At 45.0% G+C, this 18,660-nt stretch overlaps 1 protein-coding gene across 2 annotated transcripts; it reads left to right on the top strand.

The window, feature by feature from the left end:
• The first annotated feature begins 1,116 nt into the window (after positions 1–1,116).
• Positions 1,117–18,228, top strand: wipf2b (WAS/WASL interacting protein family, member 2b). 2 transcript variants are annotated; one of them, XM_049561170.1, is made up of 8 exons: positions 1,117–1,312; positions 3,918–4,015; positions 4,587–4,866; positions 7,556–7,681; positions 8,295–8,960; positions 9,459–9,683; positions 12,111–12,212; positions 13,933–18,228. In XM_049561170.1, exons 2-8 carry the CDS (start codon positions 3,950–3,952, stop codon positions 13,971–13,973), a joined length of 1,506 nt encoding a protein of 501 aa, XP_049417127.1. In that variant the 5' UTR covers positions 1,117–1,312; positions 3,918–3,949; the 3' UTR covers positions 13,974–18,228. The 2 variants fall into 2 exon arrangements, with proteins under 2 accessions (XP_049417127.1, XP_049417128.1); XM_049561171.1 differs by having other exon boundaries at positions 4,587–4,719.
• Positions 18,229–18,660: the final 432 nt, after the last annotated feature.

The raw sequence follows: 18,660 nt of genomic DNA on the forward strand, positions 1-18,660 counted from the left end.
TAAAGCAGCAGTAAAGTGTTACAGATATTATACATGAAATCTAAAAAAAATGTAAAGTGTGTTTGCTGATCCTGTGAGTTTATTTATCTCCTTTAACTTTAGCTTATATTGTAGTTATGCTATGTAGCATGTGAAATAGAGTGTGGTGAATGTGCTAGGAAAGGTAGTATCAGCACTGTCTCTACCTGGAGCTCGCATGTAAAAGCCTGGGTTTGGTTGAAGGTGGCAGTGCTGTTTGGGCTGAGAAAGCCATGTGTAAGTAAGGTAAAGGAGGTTATTGGGTTGGTGTGGGGAGCAGTGAGACCTGGCATTAGGGGAGTGTCTCTGGGACGCCAGAGATCACTGTCTAGCCTCCTGGAGGTGTCGTGGGACCAACTAGACGAGACACTGGTGAAAGGAGGTTCCCACCTGATGACCCCAAAGACATGCTAGTTATCACTGCTCACTGGTCTGTATAGTTAAGCCTTGCCATAATAGCTTATCATAGGGCTTAGGAGGTTATTCACTGAGTGCTGATCCTTTCTCTAGAGCACAAACTTCTTGTGTTTATTTGAGTAGAAGTTTTATTAAAATAATAAAGTGCAGCTAGAACACTGTTTTTGTGTTTTCCATTAGTTTCAGGGATTTAATTTAGAATTAAAAATGTTATCAAACTAGAGAAAGGTTTAAAGATTCTTCTGTATTCATAATGTCAGTAAATGACCTTCACCTTAAAGGAACGTAAACAGAAAGGTTGAACAATTGTTTTGTTACTATCACTGAAACCTGAGAAACATTTTGTTCATGGAAGTTTGTGTAAAAAGTCTCCCCTTAAAAAATACCTCAAATAAAGGAGAGATTCTCTGTACCAAATGTAGATGGTACGATAACCATCAGCTTTTATATCACAGTGTACCTCGAACCTATAATGTCACTGTGTGCTGAGATGAAACAAACACACACTGAAGTGAAGGGAACACTCTGGGCTGTGGCTCACTGTGACGAACATTTCTCACTATTTTCACTATTTGTATAAACCAGAGCTGTTACTGCAGTGTGTGTGTGTGTGTGTGTGTGTGTGTGTGTGTGTGTGTGTGTGTGTGTGTGTGTGTGTGTGTGTGTTGCAGCTGCAGTGCATGTCCTCGCGCTCAGGTCACGTGCTCCTGTGTGTTGACTGTGGAGCTCTGCAGCAGAGAGGCTAACGGCTAACGGCGGAGCTACCTGTCCTCAGAGGACACATACAGCACAGAGTGAGACACCGACAGAGACATGAAGACACCGAACAGTCCGATGAGAGTATGAGTTAAGCAGCAGGAGCCGGTAACGTTCCCAGGTACGGTTTATTCCCCCGGTGAGGATGAGTCGGTGATGCTGCACAGACCTCCTGCTAATGCTAACACATAGCTAGCTGAGGCAGCTAACTCCGAGCTAACTCCGCAGATCAGTTAATAACAGTTTGAACTGTCGCATGAAGCGAACAGGTCGGTTTGTGTCCGTGTGTCTGTCTGGACAAATGTGTAATATAAAGCTAAACAGTTGGAGAAGATGTTAGCAAAGAAGCTAACGGTGTTAGCTTAGCATCCTGCAGAGATTGAGTCAGGCCGGTGCTGATGATGCTAGCTGCTAGCTAATGTGGCTAACTGACGATGCTGAGAAACAGACATGAAATCTGTCATTTTCTGATTTAACAATCAGAACAAATGAGTTAGAAACCTGGATCTGGATGTTAAACAGTCTTCGGAGTCTATCTGTGAACCTAGTCCAGCTCTGACATGGACGAAGGACGAAGAGGTTTGTGATCCAGGACCTGGTCTGATGTGGTCTGATGTGGTCTGGATGGATAACAGTGACATTGCCCTCTCTGTGTCTCCACTAACAGAATAAAGGTTTAACAAATCTGTAACTGGATTTTGAAGATACTTGAGAGTCCTCTCTTTAATACGAGGCCCTTAAAGGTCAAGTCGTGAGATTTTTTTTTGGACTGACTTTTGCGTTCCCTCGCAATAAATTTTGCGTTCCCTCGAGTTCCCAGCAATCTTTCATGCCATTGTAAGTAGCTTGCTTAATTAGGTTCGGGAACCGGCACCGTGCCAGCTACTTACAACGGCATGAAAAACAATAATAAAGACAGTAATAACAACACTACAGTTTAAAAGGAGATCTCGCCAACTTTATACAAGTTTACGTTGGTTACCGGTCAATGCGGGCATCTAAGAGGAAGTGACAATGGTGGCTCATGGGAATCCAAAACGTTATTGCAAGGGAATGCAAAACTATTGCGAGGGGACGCAAAAGTATTACGACATTTATGTAGACCTCACCTCACAGGCTCCACCCACCAAAACTTTGTCACAGACCTTGTGCACCCCCCATGGCAAAAGCACACCCTGATGGCCCCCCAGCAGGACACTACACCACGTCACACCACACAAACGGTTCAGGAATGACTCCAGGAGCGCGACACAAAGCTCAAAGCATCGACCTGACTTCTAAACCGCCCAGATCCAAATGTCGCTGAGCATCTGTGGGACAGTCCAGGACCCCACAGGTACCCCGGATCCACAGTGGGGCCTCCTTGGATCAGATGTGGCTCTGACCCGTCGAGACATGGGCGCAGGACCTCTTGGTCCACTTCCTGTGGTGTCTGGCACCAGGGTGTTGGCAGCAAATCTTTGAGACCTGTGGATTGTGAGATGGGGTACCATCACCTCCCACAGGTGCTCGATCAGTTTGGGGTCTGGGGAGTTTAGAGGCCAGGTTAACGTTTTGAGCTCTTTGTCACGTTCCTGAGGTTATCACTGAGCAGTTTTTGTGGCGGGACATGTTGCACCTTCCTGCAGTGTGTCTGGTGTCGTCCACATCAGGACTAAAGGTTTCTTCACAGAACACTGGACTGTAACAAAACGGTCAATGTGCTTCACTTCACCTGTCAGTGGGTGTAGTGTTGTGGCTGATGGGAGCATGGAAGATAACACACTTTGTATTCTCCATAAAAAAACATTTCTGTTGAGTAAATGAAACTTGACTCTGTCATGTGCAGTCCTCCGTACAGCCTGCAGATACTTAAAGGTCCAGTCTGCAGCCTCAAGTGACGAGGCTGCAGGACTGAAACTTCTCCCGTGTGCCAACTGTGTAGGGACGAAGATGGACCAGGAAATTGAAAGCTTTGCCTTCTGGCTCAGCTCCCTCTTCACCACGAAGGACCGGCGCAGCGCCCGCATCACTGCAGAAGCCGCACCGACCCACCGATCCATCTCACACTCTATTCTACCCTCACTCGTGAACAAGACCCTGAGATACTTGAACTCCCTCTCTTGAGGCAGTAACTCTCCCCCAACCCGGAGAGGACAATCCACCAGTTTCCGACAGAGGACCATGACCTCAGACTTGGAGGTGCTGACTCTCATCCCAACTGCTTCACACTTGGCTGCAAAACGCTCCAGGTCATGCTGGAGGTCACAGTGTGATGGAGCCAACAGAAACACATCATCTGCGAAAAGCAGGGATGCAATTCTGAGGTCCCCAAACCGGACCCCTTCCTCCCCCCGGCTGCGCCTTGAGATCCTGTCCATGAAGATCACAAACAGGATTGGTGACAAGGGACAACCTTGGTGGAGGCCACATCCACGAGAACGTGGTCGACTTCACACCACGATATAATATTTTACATTTCTGCTAATAGATGTCCATAAAACCTACAGACTGGACCTTTAAATCAATCAGTCATCAACATGAACTGAATGTCACTGTCTGGCAGAGACCACTCCACACCAGCAGATACCTGCTACCAACTGGTGCCAACTTTGCCAGTTGCCAAATGGTATCACTGTGAACCGGTTGATGTACAAACAGGGGACGCCGTCATGACGTCACCTGCTTGGTTTCTATGGTTACTACAGGAGAATAACAGACATGTGATGTGTGTTTGTGTGTTTCAGGGTGATCAGGTGTGTGTTGTTACAGCTGCAGGATGCCCATCCCTCCCCCTCCTCCCCCACCACCAGGGGGACCCCCACCACCCCCCACCTTCAGCCAGGTAACTTTACACACACACACACACACACACACACACACACCTCTTCAGTCTCCTCATCATCACGATGAAGAGCTGCAGGCCGACATGAGAGCAGTAGAGATAGTTAGACAAACCTCATCAATATTTAATACTCTGTTCCTTTAGTCTATATATTTCCCATAGATACATCAGATAGATGTAATTTGTTTATTACTTAATATATTTAGTTCCTTTGTTTTAATTTCCTCTCTACATATATTTTAATAATTAATCTGCTGCGTGTCTTCATATTCTAAACGTCGTATCGTAGGCAGCTGGACTGGCTCCAGTTTCTTCAAGATGTTTCACAGAAATCTCTCCTGTTGTGTTTTAACAAATGTGTCAGAGCTCTGAGTCTGGCTGTTGAACAGTTTACAGAGTCTCGTTGTTAAACTAGTCCAACACTAGTTTGTAGTTTTTTATCCAGAGCTGCTCTGATGTGATGAACACAATAAATAACATGTACATTGGGTTTATTACACGTGACAGGTGAGGTTAACACTGCAGCAGGTAAAGCTCTGCCGCCACCTCTGACACCTGTTTGATTTGACAGGCCAACACCAGCCCCCCCAAGCTGAGCAGAGAGGAGGCCAAAGGTCGCGGTGCTCTGCTGTCGGATATCTGTAAAGGCGCCAAGCTGAAGAAGGTGGCGGTGGTGAACGACCGCAGCGCGCCGCTGCTCGACAGTAAGAGCCAAACACCAAAGAGCCAAACACCTCCCACTGATCACCCATACATTCGCTTATACCAGTACCTACACCAGCAACAGAGCCAGCCTCAGCAGCAGGGGGCGCCGTCTGAGGAGCAGCAGAGGACGGCCGCAGATAGAGAGAGTAAGACAACACAGCGTGTGTGGTGTCAGAGGGCAACTGCAGGGGGCAGCAGGACGTCAGCCAGCCGCCATTTTTCCTGTCCAGATGTAGAGATCAGACCCTGTAGACTGCACTCAGTGACGTACCCTCACAGACTGGTCACGTCTCACTGGTTTTTATTTTCCAGTTCGATTTAAAGTCACGCCGACACATTTATTAAGCAGAGAGTTAAAGGAAACCTGTTATCGTTCTGACGGCAGGGCGTGCTGATTATTAACCCCACATCAGCTGTTTTTATCGTGTCACGTCTCAGCAGAGGAACGTCACATCAGCGCGCTTTAAAAAGGACTGTGAGACATTAAACAGCAGACTGACAGAGCGATGCTTCTCAGTGTTCGTACGACTGACACAAACAGACTGAACGGACACTCAGGACGAAGTGTGAACTCTTGTAGACCGACAACACGTGTGTGTGTGTGTCGTAGAGAGCAGCGACATTACAGCAGCAAACATCTCACACACTCATTCTGATCATAACTCTCATTTAACATGTTTGAAGTGAAGCCGGCGTCACTGACTCTCAATCAGCTGATTTTACTGTGTGGTTGTCCTCCACTTTTTTCTGTCCCTCCACGTCTGAGATGTTCGTGCTGTTTGTGTCCTCGTGACTTTTACTTTGAAAATACTGATGTAACTTTTCTTGCCTTCTGCGCTGAACTTTTATTGTGGTTTGAAATGTTTATTCAGACGACTCGCTCACACAGCATCACAGGAGTGCTTCAATTACAGGTTCAAATCACACCGTCACTCTGCTGGCTGTCCAGGACAAGTGGGGACAGGTGGGGGACAGCTGGGGACAGGTGGGGGATGTCTGGGGACAGGTGGGGGATGTCTGGGGACAGGTGGGGACAGGTGATGGAGCGGCTGGTTAGAACAGATCCTGCAGCGTCCTGCAGAGCGCCTGATGAACTGATGATGCTTGTGAAATTTATTGGATATTAAACCATCTGTTTATTGTCACAGAGTTTCAGTCCAAACAACAACAACAACAACACTGACACAGTAAATAAACAGATGTACATGACTGTGTATGTCGAATGTTAACTCGCTCCACGGGTGAATATCTCACCCTCTAACCTCCTGACTCAGGACCATAAAACCTCACATAAACAGAAGAAGAAAAACCAGAGCAGTGACCTCAGACCTGGACACGCTGCACAGTGCTGGGCGGATGGATACGCTGTTGTTCAACAGGAAATAGTTCCAGCATATAGCTCCTTCTGAAACCACAAACCATCGTGATGTTTGGAGTCAAACTCTGTCCTCCGCAGTGACGTCACAGAGCCCAGCAGGCAGCACAGTCTGTTAGCATGCTAGCTTGTTAGCTAGCTTATTAGCGCTTGCAGCTGCTGCTACACCTGGCTGTAACATGGCCGTGCTAAGCTAGCTGATGGCACATAAAGCTTCCTTGATTTTTTTATTATTTTAAATTGTTTCCTGTATTATTATTTTTATTATTATTTATATTTTAATTCTTTTATTTGTAAATAATCTTTTAATTTTTTACTGATAATATTTTGCTCTTTTTTTCTATTAATTTTTATCTCTTTTTTTTTTTTTTTACATTATTCCTGCTATTAATTTACATTTATGATTTCTTTTTCTTTTTGGGGGGGATTATTTTTATATCTGTAAGGTTTCGTGCTCCGACAGGTAAAAATCAGCAGAAGAGATCTGAACATGTGAAAACAGCTCCAGTCTGAGGGCTCGTCTGTCCGAACTCTGCGTTTGTTTCCTCCATATTTGTGCACGTTTTCTCAAAGCTAACGGACACATAAGAAACGGAGTAGAGGCACCAGAGAGGGTGGAGGCAGTGATTCAACCGTAGGTGAGGACAGAGACACTTTAAAAAAAGGCGGAGCTTAACAAATCAGTGACACAGCGAAAAGAATTCTGCGTCCATGCTGTGATGTGTTTAATGACCTCACAGATCACAATGTTATGACCTCCTCCTCCACCTTCATTTGCTGTTGTGTGAAACTTTTGACTCCGCCCTTTGGTGCCATCTTGGCTGTATCCATGGCAACATAAATAGGAGTGCAGTGATGTTAACAGTGTTTGATACAGACGCCTCTCTTTTGTACGTAAAGTGAGGATAAATGAGCCCCTAGCGTTCAGACACAACGTCAAGTGACTTTTAGTCGCCGGCGTCTCATTGGCTGTTTGAAGAACAAACAAACTGTGCGGCGGTTAAATTTCTGCTTCACTTCCTGTCCGAACACTTGAGATAAGATCTGTAAGGTTTACTGTGGTTAATAAAGGTTCTTTAATTGTGTGCGGCGCTCGCTGTCCTGTGATGTCATAGATTGTGATGTCATTTAACGACTTCAGCTGTTTGTTTATCACTCATGTTGTGCTGTCGATGATGTCATCGGAGCTGCGGGGAGCGTAAACACTTCATTTAATTTTTTCTCACTTCACTTCACCTCACTTCATGTCACTTTATCTCACCTCAGTGTTCGACATTCTCACCTGATCTCACCTGATCTCACTTGATTTCACCTGCACCCCCCCCTCGCCTTCACACACTCACTCATACCGTCAGTGATGTCATCGTAGTGTCATCGTAAGGTCATCGTAGCGTGTCGTCACATCATCGCCCTCAGGAGGCGGAGCCCTCATTCACCTGTCCAATGGTTGTGGTTCTCAGAGCCCAAAGGAGGTGGAGCAGCAACAGGTGGAGCCAATGGCAGCGCAGCAGGAAGTCCGTCAGGTTCTGTTCCACCAATAGGAGGGCTGTTCACGGGCGGCGTCCCCAAACTGAGACCCGTCGGAGGTGAAGACATTCATTTTAATTTTTTCTGTTATTGCTCTTGTAATATGATAAAAAGTGTTTGTTTTATTATAATAGAAACATTTATCTCTATTAAAGTTGTGTTTTCATTATTTTTGGGATCATTTTTGTGTTTTTATTGTTTATAGTTTATTTTTATTATTTTTAATCGTTAACTGTATTTGTAGTTTTATTTTTTATTCCTTATGTTTTTGTAATTCTATTATTTGTTTACTTTTTAAATATTTTTTAATTCTTACTGTGTATTTACTAATAGATTTTTTTACATTTCATATTTTTTATCTTTTGTTGTTGTCTTGGAGTAGGTTTAATTTATTTCTACTAGTAATTTACATTTTTATTGTATTCCCTTTTTATAATTTGATTTTTAAAGTTCACTGTTTTTTTTATTGTTTTATTGTTTTTGGATTTATTATTGCTGGTTTTTTAACATCTTTTATGTTTCAGTGTTTTGTCACATTTTTTAAGCATTTATTTGTTTTTGTGTTTTGTTGTTATTTATGTATATATTATTTGATATTGTAATTCATCACGTTTCATAAATGGCGTATTAGCTGACAGTCGTTGACTCTAACGCCTCCATGTTTCCTCACAGACGGTTCCTCTGGACGTTCTCCCTCCACGCGGGCCGCAGCACCTCGCCCCCCCAGCCATCGCCATGACGATACAGAGAGCCCCTCCCCTCAGGCGCTGTCACCGACGGAAACGAGTCGTTCCCAGCGTCCCTCTCTGCCCAACCTGTCCTCCTCTCCCTCCCCCTCCCCCTCCTCCCCCTCCTCTGCAGCCTCCTCCCCCTCCACCAGCATGAAGCACTCCTCCTCTGCCCCTCCTCCACCCCCTCCTCTCTGTCGCCGCGGCAACGCCCCCTCCCCTCCCACTTCCTCCTCCTCTTACAACAGGGAGAAGCCCCTCCCCCCAACACCTAACAACACCCCACCCCTCCCCTCCAAACCTCCTCCATCTCCTGGCAACAGCAGACGCCCTCCCACCTCAGGAGGAAACCCCGCCTCTTCTTCCTCCTCCTCCCTGGCCCCGCCCCCTCCACCTTACCGCATCGCTAACGGCCCGACAGTTGGCGGCGAGCTGGCGCCCGAGCTGCCACAGCGTCACAACTCCCTCAGCAACAAGAGGACGGCCCCCTCACCAGGAGGCCACACCCCAACCCGGGGCCCCGCCCCTCCTCCTCCCCCCGCCTCCCCCACACAGCATGGCGTCAACAGGCCGCCGCCCCCCGTCAGAGAGACGCCAGGCAGAGGAGCAGGTGAGGACATTATGGGAAATGTAGTGGTTCCGGAATCAAAGTCAGGAAATCTCCATGACATCACTTCCTTTATTTCTTTCTTTATTCTCAAACGATTTCAATTTGTTCTGTTTCTGTGTTTTATTACTTTTTTTTGTGTTTTTTTTAATTATTTTTTTTTTTACCATATTTACATATTTTTATGTTCCTAATACTTTATTATATTTATTATTATTAATAACAATTATTAATCTAAGTCTTTATTGTATTTCTTTATATTTTTACAATTATTTTAATGTTTTAGTGTTTTTAATTTTTAACATAATTTATTAAGATTTATTACATTTTCTTCAAATGTCTTACTTCTGTTTGTTTTTGTTTTTAACTTCTGGTGTTAAACTGTCCACATTTATACAGATAAATATTGATAGCTAACATTGATCGTCTGTATTGAGCCCTAACATTGATCGTCTGTATTGAGCCCTAACATTGATCGTCTGTATTGATCTCTCTCCTCAGCTCCTCCTGTTCCCGCCCAGCCGTCATCGTTGAGGGCAGGTGGCAGAGAGGCCCCGCCCCCGCCTCCTTACAGGACTCATGGTAGCCCCTCCCTCTCCTCTGACCCCCCTGCCAGAGGGAAACCTCCTCCCCCGCCCACCCGCACCCCCGCTGCTCCTCCCCCACCTCCCCCTCCTCTCCGCAACGGACACTCCTCCTCCTCCTCCATCCCTCGCTCATTTGTGGGTACGTGTTCCTCTCCATCAGAACAGATGATCAGAGGAGATCTGTCCTGATTATTGATTATTGATATCATGAACAGATACAAACTGTGACAGAAGTTGAAATGATCTTTAAGGCTCATTTATGCTCAACGTTAAATACAGCTCCGTATCCGTATCCGGAACGTTGAGCATAAATGAGCCTTAAAGATCATTTCAACTTCGGACGAAATTAACGCAGAGCACGGAGCCTTCTGTCCGTGCTCCGCGTTAATTTCATCTGTATTTCTGCACGTTTCCATAAAGCTTACGGATACGGGCCAAACGGAGCAGTATCACCGGGAACCGTGGGGGCAGTGTTGCTGTCACTGCCCGATACGTAGCTCTAGTGAGACACGAAGAAGAAATAAGTCAATTTCTCTCATCGGCAGTACTAGAGAAAAGAATTCTCCGTCCTCCAGTTGCGATGTGTTTAACGGCCTCACCGACCACCGCCTCCTACAACGCTGCCTCTGTTTTTGTCTTTTATGCAAGAGGTACAGTACAGGCCAAAAGTTTGGACACACCTTCTCATTCAATGCGTTTTCTTTATTTTCATGACTATTTACATTGTAGATTCTCACTGAAGGCATCAAAACTATGAATGAACACATGTGGAGTTATGTACTTAACAAAAAAAGGTGAAATAACTGAAAACATGTTTTATATTCTAGTTTCTTCAAAATAGCCACCCTTTGCTCTGATTACTGCTTTGCACACTCTTGGCATTCTCTCCATGAGCTTCAAGAGGTAGTCACCTGAAATGGTTTTCCAACAGTCTTGAAGGAGTTCCCAGAGGTGTTTAGCACTTGTTGGCCCCTTTGCCTTCACTCTGCGGTCCAGCTCACCCCAAACCATCTCCATTGGGTTCAGGTCCGGTGACTGTGGAGGCCAGGTCATCTGCCGCAGCACTCCATCACTCTCCTTCTTGGTCAAATAGCCCTTACACAGCCTGGAGGTGTGTTTGGGGTCATTGTCCTGTTGAAAAATAAATGATCGTCCAACTAAACGCAAACCGGATGGGATGGCATGTCGCTGCAGGATGCTGTGGTAGCCATGCTGGTTCAGTGTGCCTTCAATTTTGAATAAATCCCCAACAGTGTCACCAGCAAAACACCCCCACACCATCACACCTCCTCCTCCATGCTTCACAGTGGGAACCAGGCATGTGGAATCCATCCATTCACCTTTTCTGCGTCTCACAAAGACACGGCGGTTGGAACCAAAGATCTCAAATTTGGACTCATCAGACCAAAGCACAGATTTCCACTGGTCTAATGTCCATTCCTTGTGTTTCTTGGCCCAAACAAATCTCTTCTGCTTGTTGCCTCTCCTTAGCAGTGGTTTCCTAGCAGCTATTTGACCATGAAGGCCTGATTCGCGCAGTCTCCTCTTAACAGTTGTTCTAGAGATGGGTCTGCTGCTAGAACTCTGTGTGGCATTCATCTGGTCTCTGATCTGAGCTGCTGTTAACTTGCCATTTCTGAGGCTGGTGACTCGGATGAACTTATCCTCAGAAGCAGAGGTGACACTTGGTCTTCCTTTCCTGGCTCGGTCCTCATGTGTGCCAGTTTCGTTGTAGCGCTTGATGGTTTTTGCGACTCCACTTGGGGACACATTTAAAGTTTTTGCAATTTTCCGGACTGACTGACCTTCATTTCTTAAAGTAATGATGGCCACTGGTTTTTCTTTAGTTAGCTGATTGGTTCTTGCCATAATATGAATTTTAACAGTTGTCCAATAGGGCTGTCGGCTGTGTATTAACCTGACTTCTGCCCAACACAACTGATGGTCCCAACCCCATTGATAAAGCAAGAAATTCCACTAATTAACCCTGATAAGGCACACCTGTGAAGTGGAAACCATTTCAGGTGACTACCTCTTGAAGCTCATGGAGAGAGTGGCCAAGAGTGTGCAAAGCAGTAATCAGAGCAAAGGGTGGCTATTTTGAAGAAACTAGAATATAAAACATGTTTTCAGTTATTTCACCTTTTTTTGTTAAGTACATAACTCCACATGTGTTCATTCATAGTTTTGATGCCTTCAGTGAGAATCTACAATGTAAATAGTCATGAAAATAAAGAAAACGCATTGAATGAGAAGGTGTGTCCAAACTTTTGGCCTGTACTGTATGTGGGCAGTGATGGTAACATTGTTTGAAACGGACGTATACATTTTCGTACATAAAGGGAGCATTAATGAGCCTTTAGTCTGAGCTTCATCTCTCCACCACTTCATCCTCTTCTTCATCAGTCTCTCCGTCCTCTGACTTGTCCTTTGTCTCCCTGCGGAGGTGGAACGACACCTCTCAGTTCTTTATCAATCAGAAGGTTGTGTTGTTCAGGAAACTGTCAAAATAAAAGCATGAAGAAGAAACAGCAGAAGCAATGTAATGTCTCGTCTCCTCCTGCAGATGATTTTGAGTCCAAGTACTCGTTCCATCCTCTGGACGACTTCCCTCCTCCAGAGGAGTACCGACACTTCGCCAAGATATACCCCAGCAAGGCCAACAGAGGTATACACACACACACACACACACCTAGCACACAGATCTGGTACTAAAAGGTGGAGTTAAAACCCTGCAGTCTGATTGGTCAGTAGAGGACGGTCAGTCTGCTCAGGGCTGAGTTGTGGTTGGTTCTGAAAATGTGGGCGTGCAGCCTCGTTCTGTGGACGATAAACCAGGTGCAGACTTCCATCTGTGTCACCGCTGATGAGGAAATACAGCGAGTGCTGGACGGAGCAGTGAGTGACAACAACCCCGCCCACAGGAAATGACCACTTTAGAATGAAAACACAGACAGTACTTACTGACCCTCATGCCGACAAGAAGTCCAGTGTAGTTTTTAATCCACAAAACTCGTTCGGGGTATGCATTTCAAAAACGTCAGAACGGCTCGTCTGTCGTAATCCAAGTGCCCTGAAGCCGCAGCATGCAAAACTGACTTGAAAAGACGTAATTCACTATATAGCAACTATATAGCATCATTTCTCACCGTGTTCAGTTAGCCTGCAGGCTGCTATGTTTACATGGCAACTTGCGTGAGACTAGCTGATGGCTTGTGGTGGTGCTAGTTCTCGAGTCTTGCGTGGATTACGGATTACCACGGACGAGCCGTGACGTTTTTGAAATGCATTAGCCGAGTTTTATTACATTTTCAAAATGCGGGTTCCATGCACTTCAAGTGTAGCTGTTATTCCGGCTAGCTGTTATCCTCTGATACCCTGAACGACTTTTGTGGATTAAAAACTACACTGGACTTCGTGTTGGCATGAGGGTCAGTAAGTACTGTCTGTATTTTCATTCTAAAGTGGCCATTTCCTTTAAAGGCCCTGACACACCAAACTGACGGTCGGCCGTCGACCAAAGTCGGGTCGTCGGTGAGCGTCTGTCGGCCTAGTTTTTACGGTGTGTCCCGCACTGTCGGCACTTTGGCGTCGGCAGCTTTTCGGCCGATTGAGCATGTTGAATCGGCGGCGGAGCTTGTCGGTGAGAGAGATCACTCTGATTGGCTGTTCAGGTTTTATTTCCTCGCCCCTGTAGCGAGTGAATCTGCCTGTAGTGAAATCTGGTTAACGGTGCTTTCCTCAGGTTTCCACTTCACTCAGCTGCCTCACAGACCGCTGTCTTAATAACAAACCGGAGCTAGCTGGGAGCGGCTAGCGGAGCGTTAGCCGCAGCATGACCGGAGGGGAGCACAGCCAGTTAGCCTCCGCTAGTCTCTGAGCTAGCCCCGGCTCTCCGTTTGGATCCAACCGGAGCACCGAGCCCTGGTTTGTTATTCAGGTTAAAGTGGGAAGAAGCAGCAGGTTTATCGGGCAGCTGAGTGAAGTGGAGCCTGCGGAGGAAACACCGGGACCGTCTGGATGTAATAGTCCGTGGAGGTGCTGCGGTGCTCGGCTGCACAGATAGGAAACCCCTCGGCTGACAGGATGTACCACTCTCTCACTCCGCTCTCTCTCACGCAGGCGCAGAACGTACGTGCTACTTGGCCGTCGGATGTAGTCCGTGTAGTGTGTTCAAATGCAACTGACACAGGGCGACGTGAGGCGACGTGAGGCGACGTAGACGACGCAACAGTTGGCTTTCGTCGCTGCTAGTTCTTTGATGTCGTTTTGGTGTGTCCGCACCTTAATAGGACTGTCTGAACAGACCGAGGGTCTAGGTACCATGTCTGAAGTTAAACTGCTTCACCTGCTCTTTGTTTGTTTGTTTGTTTGTTTGTTTGTTGCAGTGATGAGGGGAGCTCCTCCACTTCCTCCTGTCGGAAGGTGAACCATGAAGAGTACGTCACAGCTGGACCACACACACACACACACACACACACACACACACACACTAACACACTGCTCCATCCTGTTTGATGACGTCACATCTACAGCGTCCACCTTCATCATCCTCGACGCCTCCATCACCGCCTCATCTATGCTCACAGCTGATTGGCTGAGGAGAGATCTGATCATGTGACTGAGCAGGAAGTGTCTTCAGAGTGAACGTGATGAAGAGGAGCTGCTCGCTCTGCGAACTGACCTCAACTCGTTTTATCTGCAGCTTCTCCTTCTCTTCTCTTCCTTCTTCTCCTCCTTCTCCTTCTTCTTCTCTGACAGCACAACCCTTTACTTTTTTTTTTTGCACTTGCACTTTTTGTTGGTGAGAGCAGCGAGCGCCTCCTCCTGTGGAGGACTGACAACTGAGCGACACATGAAGAAGAGTTTGTGACTCAGGCTGTGGATGGAGGGATGACAAACTGAAACTGAACGAGTGATTCATTCTTCATCGTCTCTCTTCTTCCTCTCTCAGATGTTCACATGGACGAAGGCCCCAGTCAGTGAGCCAGGCTAGCTGTTTCCATCTGTTTCCAGTCTTTATGCTAAGCTAAGCTAACGCTGACTGTGGAGCCTGTGTTACAGCAGCAGACATTTAGATCTCTGAACAGGAAAAGGAAACCTGGAACTGTCCCTTTAGTGTTCACAGGTCCTGATAAACCATGAAGACGAGCTCACACCGAAGGTCCCGATAAACCATGAAGACGAGCTCACACCGAAGGTCCCGATAAACCATGAAGACGAGCTCACACTGAACTCACCTGTAGAGAGAAACACTCAGACAGACGTGTGAGAACACCTGTAAATACTTCACCTGCATCGTCACTCACGCCTGTCCTGGTGATGTCAGCCATGTGACACGCTTTATTTTGGCGGGACATGACCTGATGTGATGCAGATCAGTTTCTGAGGACGTCTCGAGTCTTTAAGTGCCAAGATGGACGAATATAACCTCACCTTAACTCACCTGACTCCTCACGCTGCTGCAGGCTGCTCAGCGTACCATGTCAGTGTGAGGTGGAGGGGATGAAAGGACAGACAATCAGATGGACAGGAAGTCTTCTGCCTGCAGCAAGGACTCTTCTATCCCTGCTTCCTTCATTCATCCCTCCTTCCCTCCCCCTTTCTTCCCTTCTTTCCTTCCTTCTCTCACTCTTCCCTTTCCTTCATCCTTCATTCCTTTCATACGTCCTCCCTTTCCTCCCTCCTTTCTTCCTTCCTTACTTCCCTCCTTCCATCCATTCTTCCTTCCCCTCCTTTACTTCTCTCATTCTGCCCATTTTCTGTCATTCTTCCTTCCTCCTTCCCTCCTTCCTTCTTTCTGTCATTCTTCCCTGTCCTCCCTTCCCTCCTTCCTTTCATACTTCCTCCCTGCCTTCCTTCCCTCTCTCCTTCCTTACATCCTCCATCCTTCCTTCCATATGTCTTCCCTTTCCTCCCTCTTTACCTTCTCTCCTCCAGTCCCTTCCTTCCTTTCATGCTTCCTCCCTTTCCTTGCCCCCCCCGTCCCTCCATCCTTCCTTCCTTCCTTGTCTCCTCTAACTACAAACTGAACTTGTTGCATGTCGTCTTTACTTTGTGTTTTCGTCAGCACGACGGCACCTCCAGTTTCTACATGCAGTGTTGAATAATTACCCAGAATTCAAAGTGTTTCTGTTCAGATTCGATGTGTCGACAGTTTCATGAGACGATCGCGGACGTCACGCCGAAGCTCCAACTCTGTGAGGAAAAAATATTGTGATGTTTTAAGAAAATTATGAACGATGTTAAAAGATGTGATGTTCAGAATTCTACAACTAAAATGTGAAAAAGTTTCATTTATTGAGAATCAGAAAGGAAAAACTCCCGGTGATGATGATGTGACAGGAACGTGGAAATATTGGGAAGTTCTGGAGTTTGGAGAAACAAGTTTGAATTTAAGGAAATGCGGACAAAATTTTACAAAAGTCAAAGGAACGAACAAAAAAGTTAGAAATTTTATCGTTAAGTAAAAAATGAGTATCATGAGAATAAAGTTGTATTTTACGATTAAAGGCCACAACAGGTTTTAAACTGCGACAGGAAGTCCTGAGTCTCAGATTTGTTCTTGTCATAGCAGCTCTGATATAATCTGTCCTTCAGTGTTTCCTCTGCAGCGCCTCACATTTTAATTTTGGGGTAAAGTTGTAATTTTACAGAAACAAAGTGAAAAGTTACAACAGAGATTTTCTGAGAAAAGTCAGTATTTGGAGATTAAACTCAATTGACCTGTGGCTAAGCCACGCCCCCTCCACTCACCTGGACAAACTATCAGCATTCAGTGAGCGGCGCTATGGCAGGTGTCACAGTACACGGCATTTCACAGGAGGCAACTGATGATTTTTGGGGACATAACGATCAGATGTCATTGAGAAGTAACCAAAAGGGCCTAAACTACGCATTGGAGGGATATATTCATCATTTTATTGTTGAGAAGGTCGATGAAAAGCTTAAATTACAAGCCAAAATATACAGGTCACAGTGTACGCTTGTGAACCGCATCTGGTTGCCGTCACCATCAAAGACAACAAGTTAAAGTGCCACTGAAGTTAAGGTTTTTGGCTCAGAATATGAGAAAAGGATAACGGCCTTTTTACCATCTTTACCAAGAGTGTCTCTGCGTTAGTTTGGTGCTACAGTATTTACACTGAATCATTCAGCATAACGTTTGCCAACCTTTGTTATCTCTGCCATTACAGATAAGTTAATGAAGCTAAGCTCCAGAAGTTAACGTTAGCTTAACTAGAGCCCTTTGGACAACAGCTAACAATGATGTACCATCACCAAAGTACAAAACTAGAACAAAATAGGCTAATGAACTCCCAGCAAACAAGGTGACATGATGAACAACGCAGCTAGGAGCTAACGTTAGGCTAACTTTAGCTAACGTTAGCTAGAGGTGTTAAAGATAACTTTATATTTCTTTCCAGCAAAGTGACAATATGTTGCCTCAAACACAATGTTGACTTACCTTAGAACAGATGTAGACATCATTGTTAATCTTATTCACGTTGAGTTGATGTTGTGGTCTAACGTTACCACACAACTTTATCCAAAGGAGACACTTTTCTCGCTTGAGATGTGGTTTAAAGTGTAAAAATACACCTGGTCGCCCAGCCTCTCAGGATACCTTGTGTCAGAGTTGCATGTACCCCATGCACACCGTTTGACCATTTTTAAACTTCAAATCTCAGAAAAAGCTCATAAAACCCAACAAACTGACTTTCTGTAATGCATTTCAATGGACGTCCAGGCAGAGAATGTCCCAGTGTATGGGAATGGCTATACGCACTGTGATTGGCTCATCACGTTTAAGGGCGGGGCTTAGCCATAGGTCAATTATGTTAGAAATATGTTGTAAAATAATTAAAATAAAGTTGTAAAGTGGTTGAAACATTTGTGAAGGCGTCCTCAGCATAATGGGACTTGTTTAAAATATAAAATTCATCTCATAACATTAAGATCTGACTCTGAAACTTGCGTCTTGATTTTACGATATTTTCACTTTGCTCATAACATTAAAACTCGTCCTTTAATATTGTGATTGTTTTCTCATAACACGTCTTTATTCTCATGATATTAACTCGACATTAATTGATAAATTTACGGCTTTATTCCCAAAATGTTGACGAGTTTTTAATAACTTTATTTTCCGTCCTCTAATCATCTTAATGAATCTGACGCAGGTGTCATTAATGAGTTCACCTGTCCTCTCTCAGTGCCACACGACCACAGGTTTTATAGTTTTTAATTGTTTAACAGTTGAATTCATGTTTTTATTTGAATTGTGTGACTTTTTTCTGTTTTGTTGATAAAAAGAAGATTCCAGGTGAAATAAAATCAGAGAGCCTCGTTAATGTAATGAAGTGATTATTTTATGATCTCTGTGGAGTTTCAGTCGCAGTTAAATATGAGTCACCTCTGACGTTCACTCATTCACCTCCAGTCCTCTCTCACTGTGTCACATTCACTGCTGCCTGTCAGCTCTGTGGGGCTGAGTGTTACTGATTGGTGCGGCTTCTTTTCAGATTTGTTTCACAGTAAAGACACGTACAAACCTGAGAACATGAAAAATTAAAGTTCAAATAGAGGGGGAAAAACATGCAAAAATACATTTTTAAAAAACTGGTTGAATTCTTTAGGGAAACAAAAAATAACTGATTTTCTTGGTGAATTTAGATTTTTTTTTTTAAAAAAATATGAAACTTCTCTGAAATGATTAAAGATCAATGATGTATTAATGTTTCATTATTTCATCCTATTGTTCATTTTTTTTTCTCTTTGAATTCTGACTTCATGTTGTGACTTTTGCTGAAAATCATATTGAGATTGAACTTAAAAAAATTGAGGTAACCAGACTCCATTTTGAAATCTGCTAACTTTGTGTTCTCCGGGTTTTGAGCAAAGAACTCGTGTCTGAGAACGGTTAAGAGGTGACGGGTGTGTAAGTCTGATGAAGAGTTGTTGTAGCTCTTCTTCTGTTTTGTGCGTTAGAGGTGACAAAGCATTTTGAACTGCAACAGGAAGTCCCTCCCCTCTACTTCCTGTTGGCCTTACGAACAGCTTGCTGTAAATCTTGTTGAGTCATAAACTGTAAAAAGTTATTAACAAACAGAAAC

The sequence above is a fragment of the Epinephelus fuscoguttatus genome, linkage group LG19 (genome assembly GCF_011397635.1).
Source record: "Epinephelus fuscoguttatus linkage group LG19, E.fuscoguttatus.final_Chr_v1".
In the NCBI taxonomy this organism is placed as follows: domain Eukaryota; kingdom Metazoa; phylum Chordata; class Actinopteri; order Perciformes; family Serranidae; genus Epinephelus; species Epinephelus fuscoguttatus.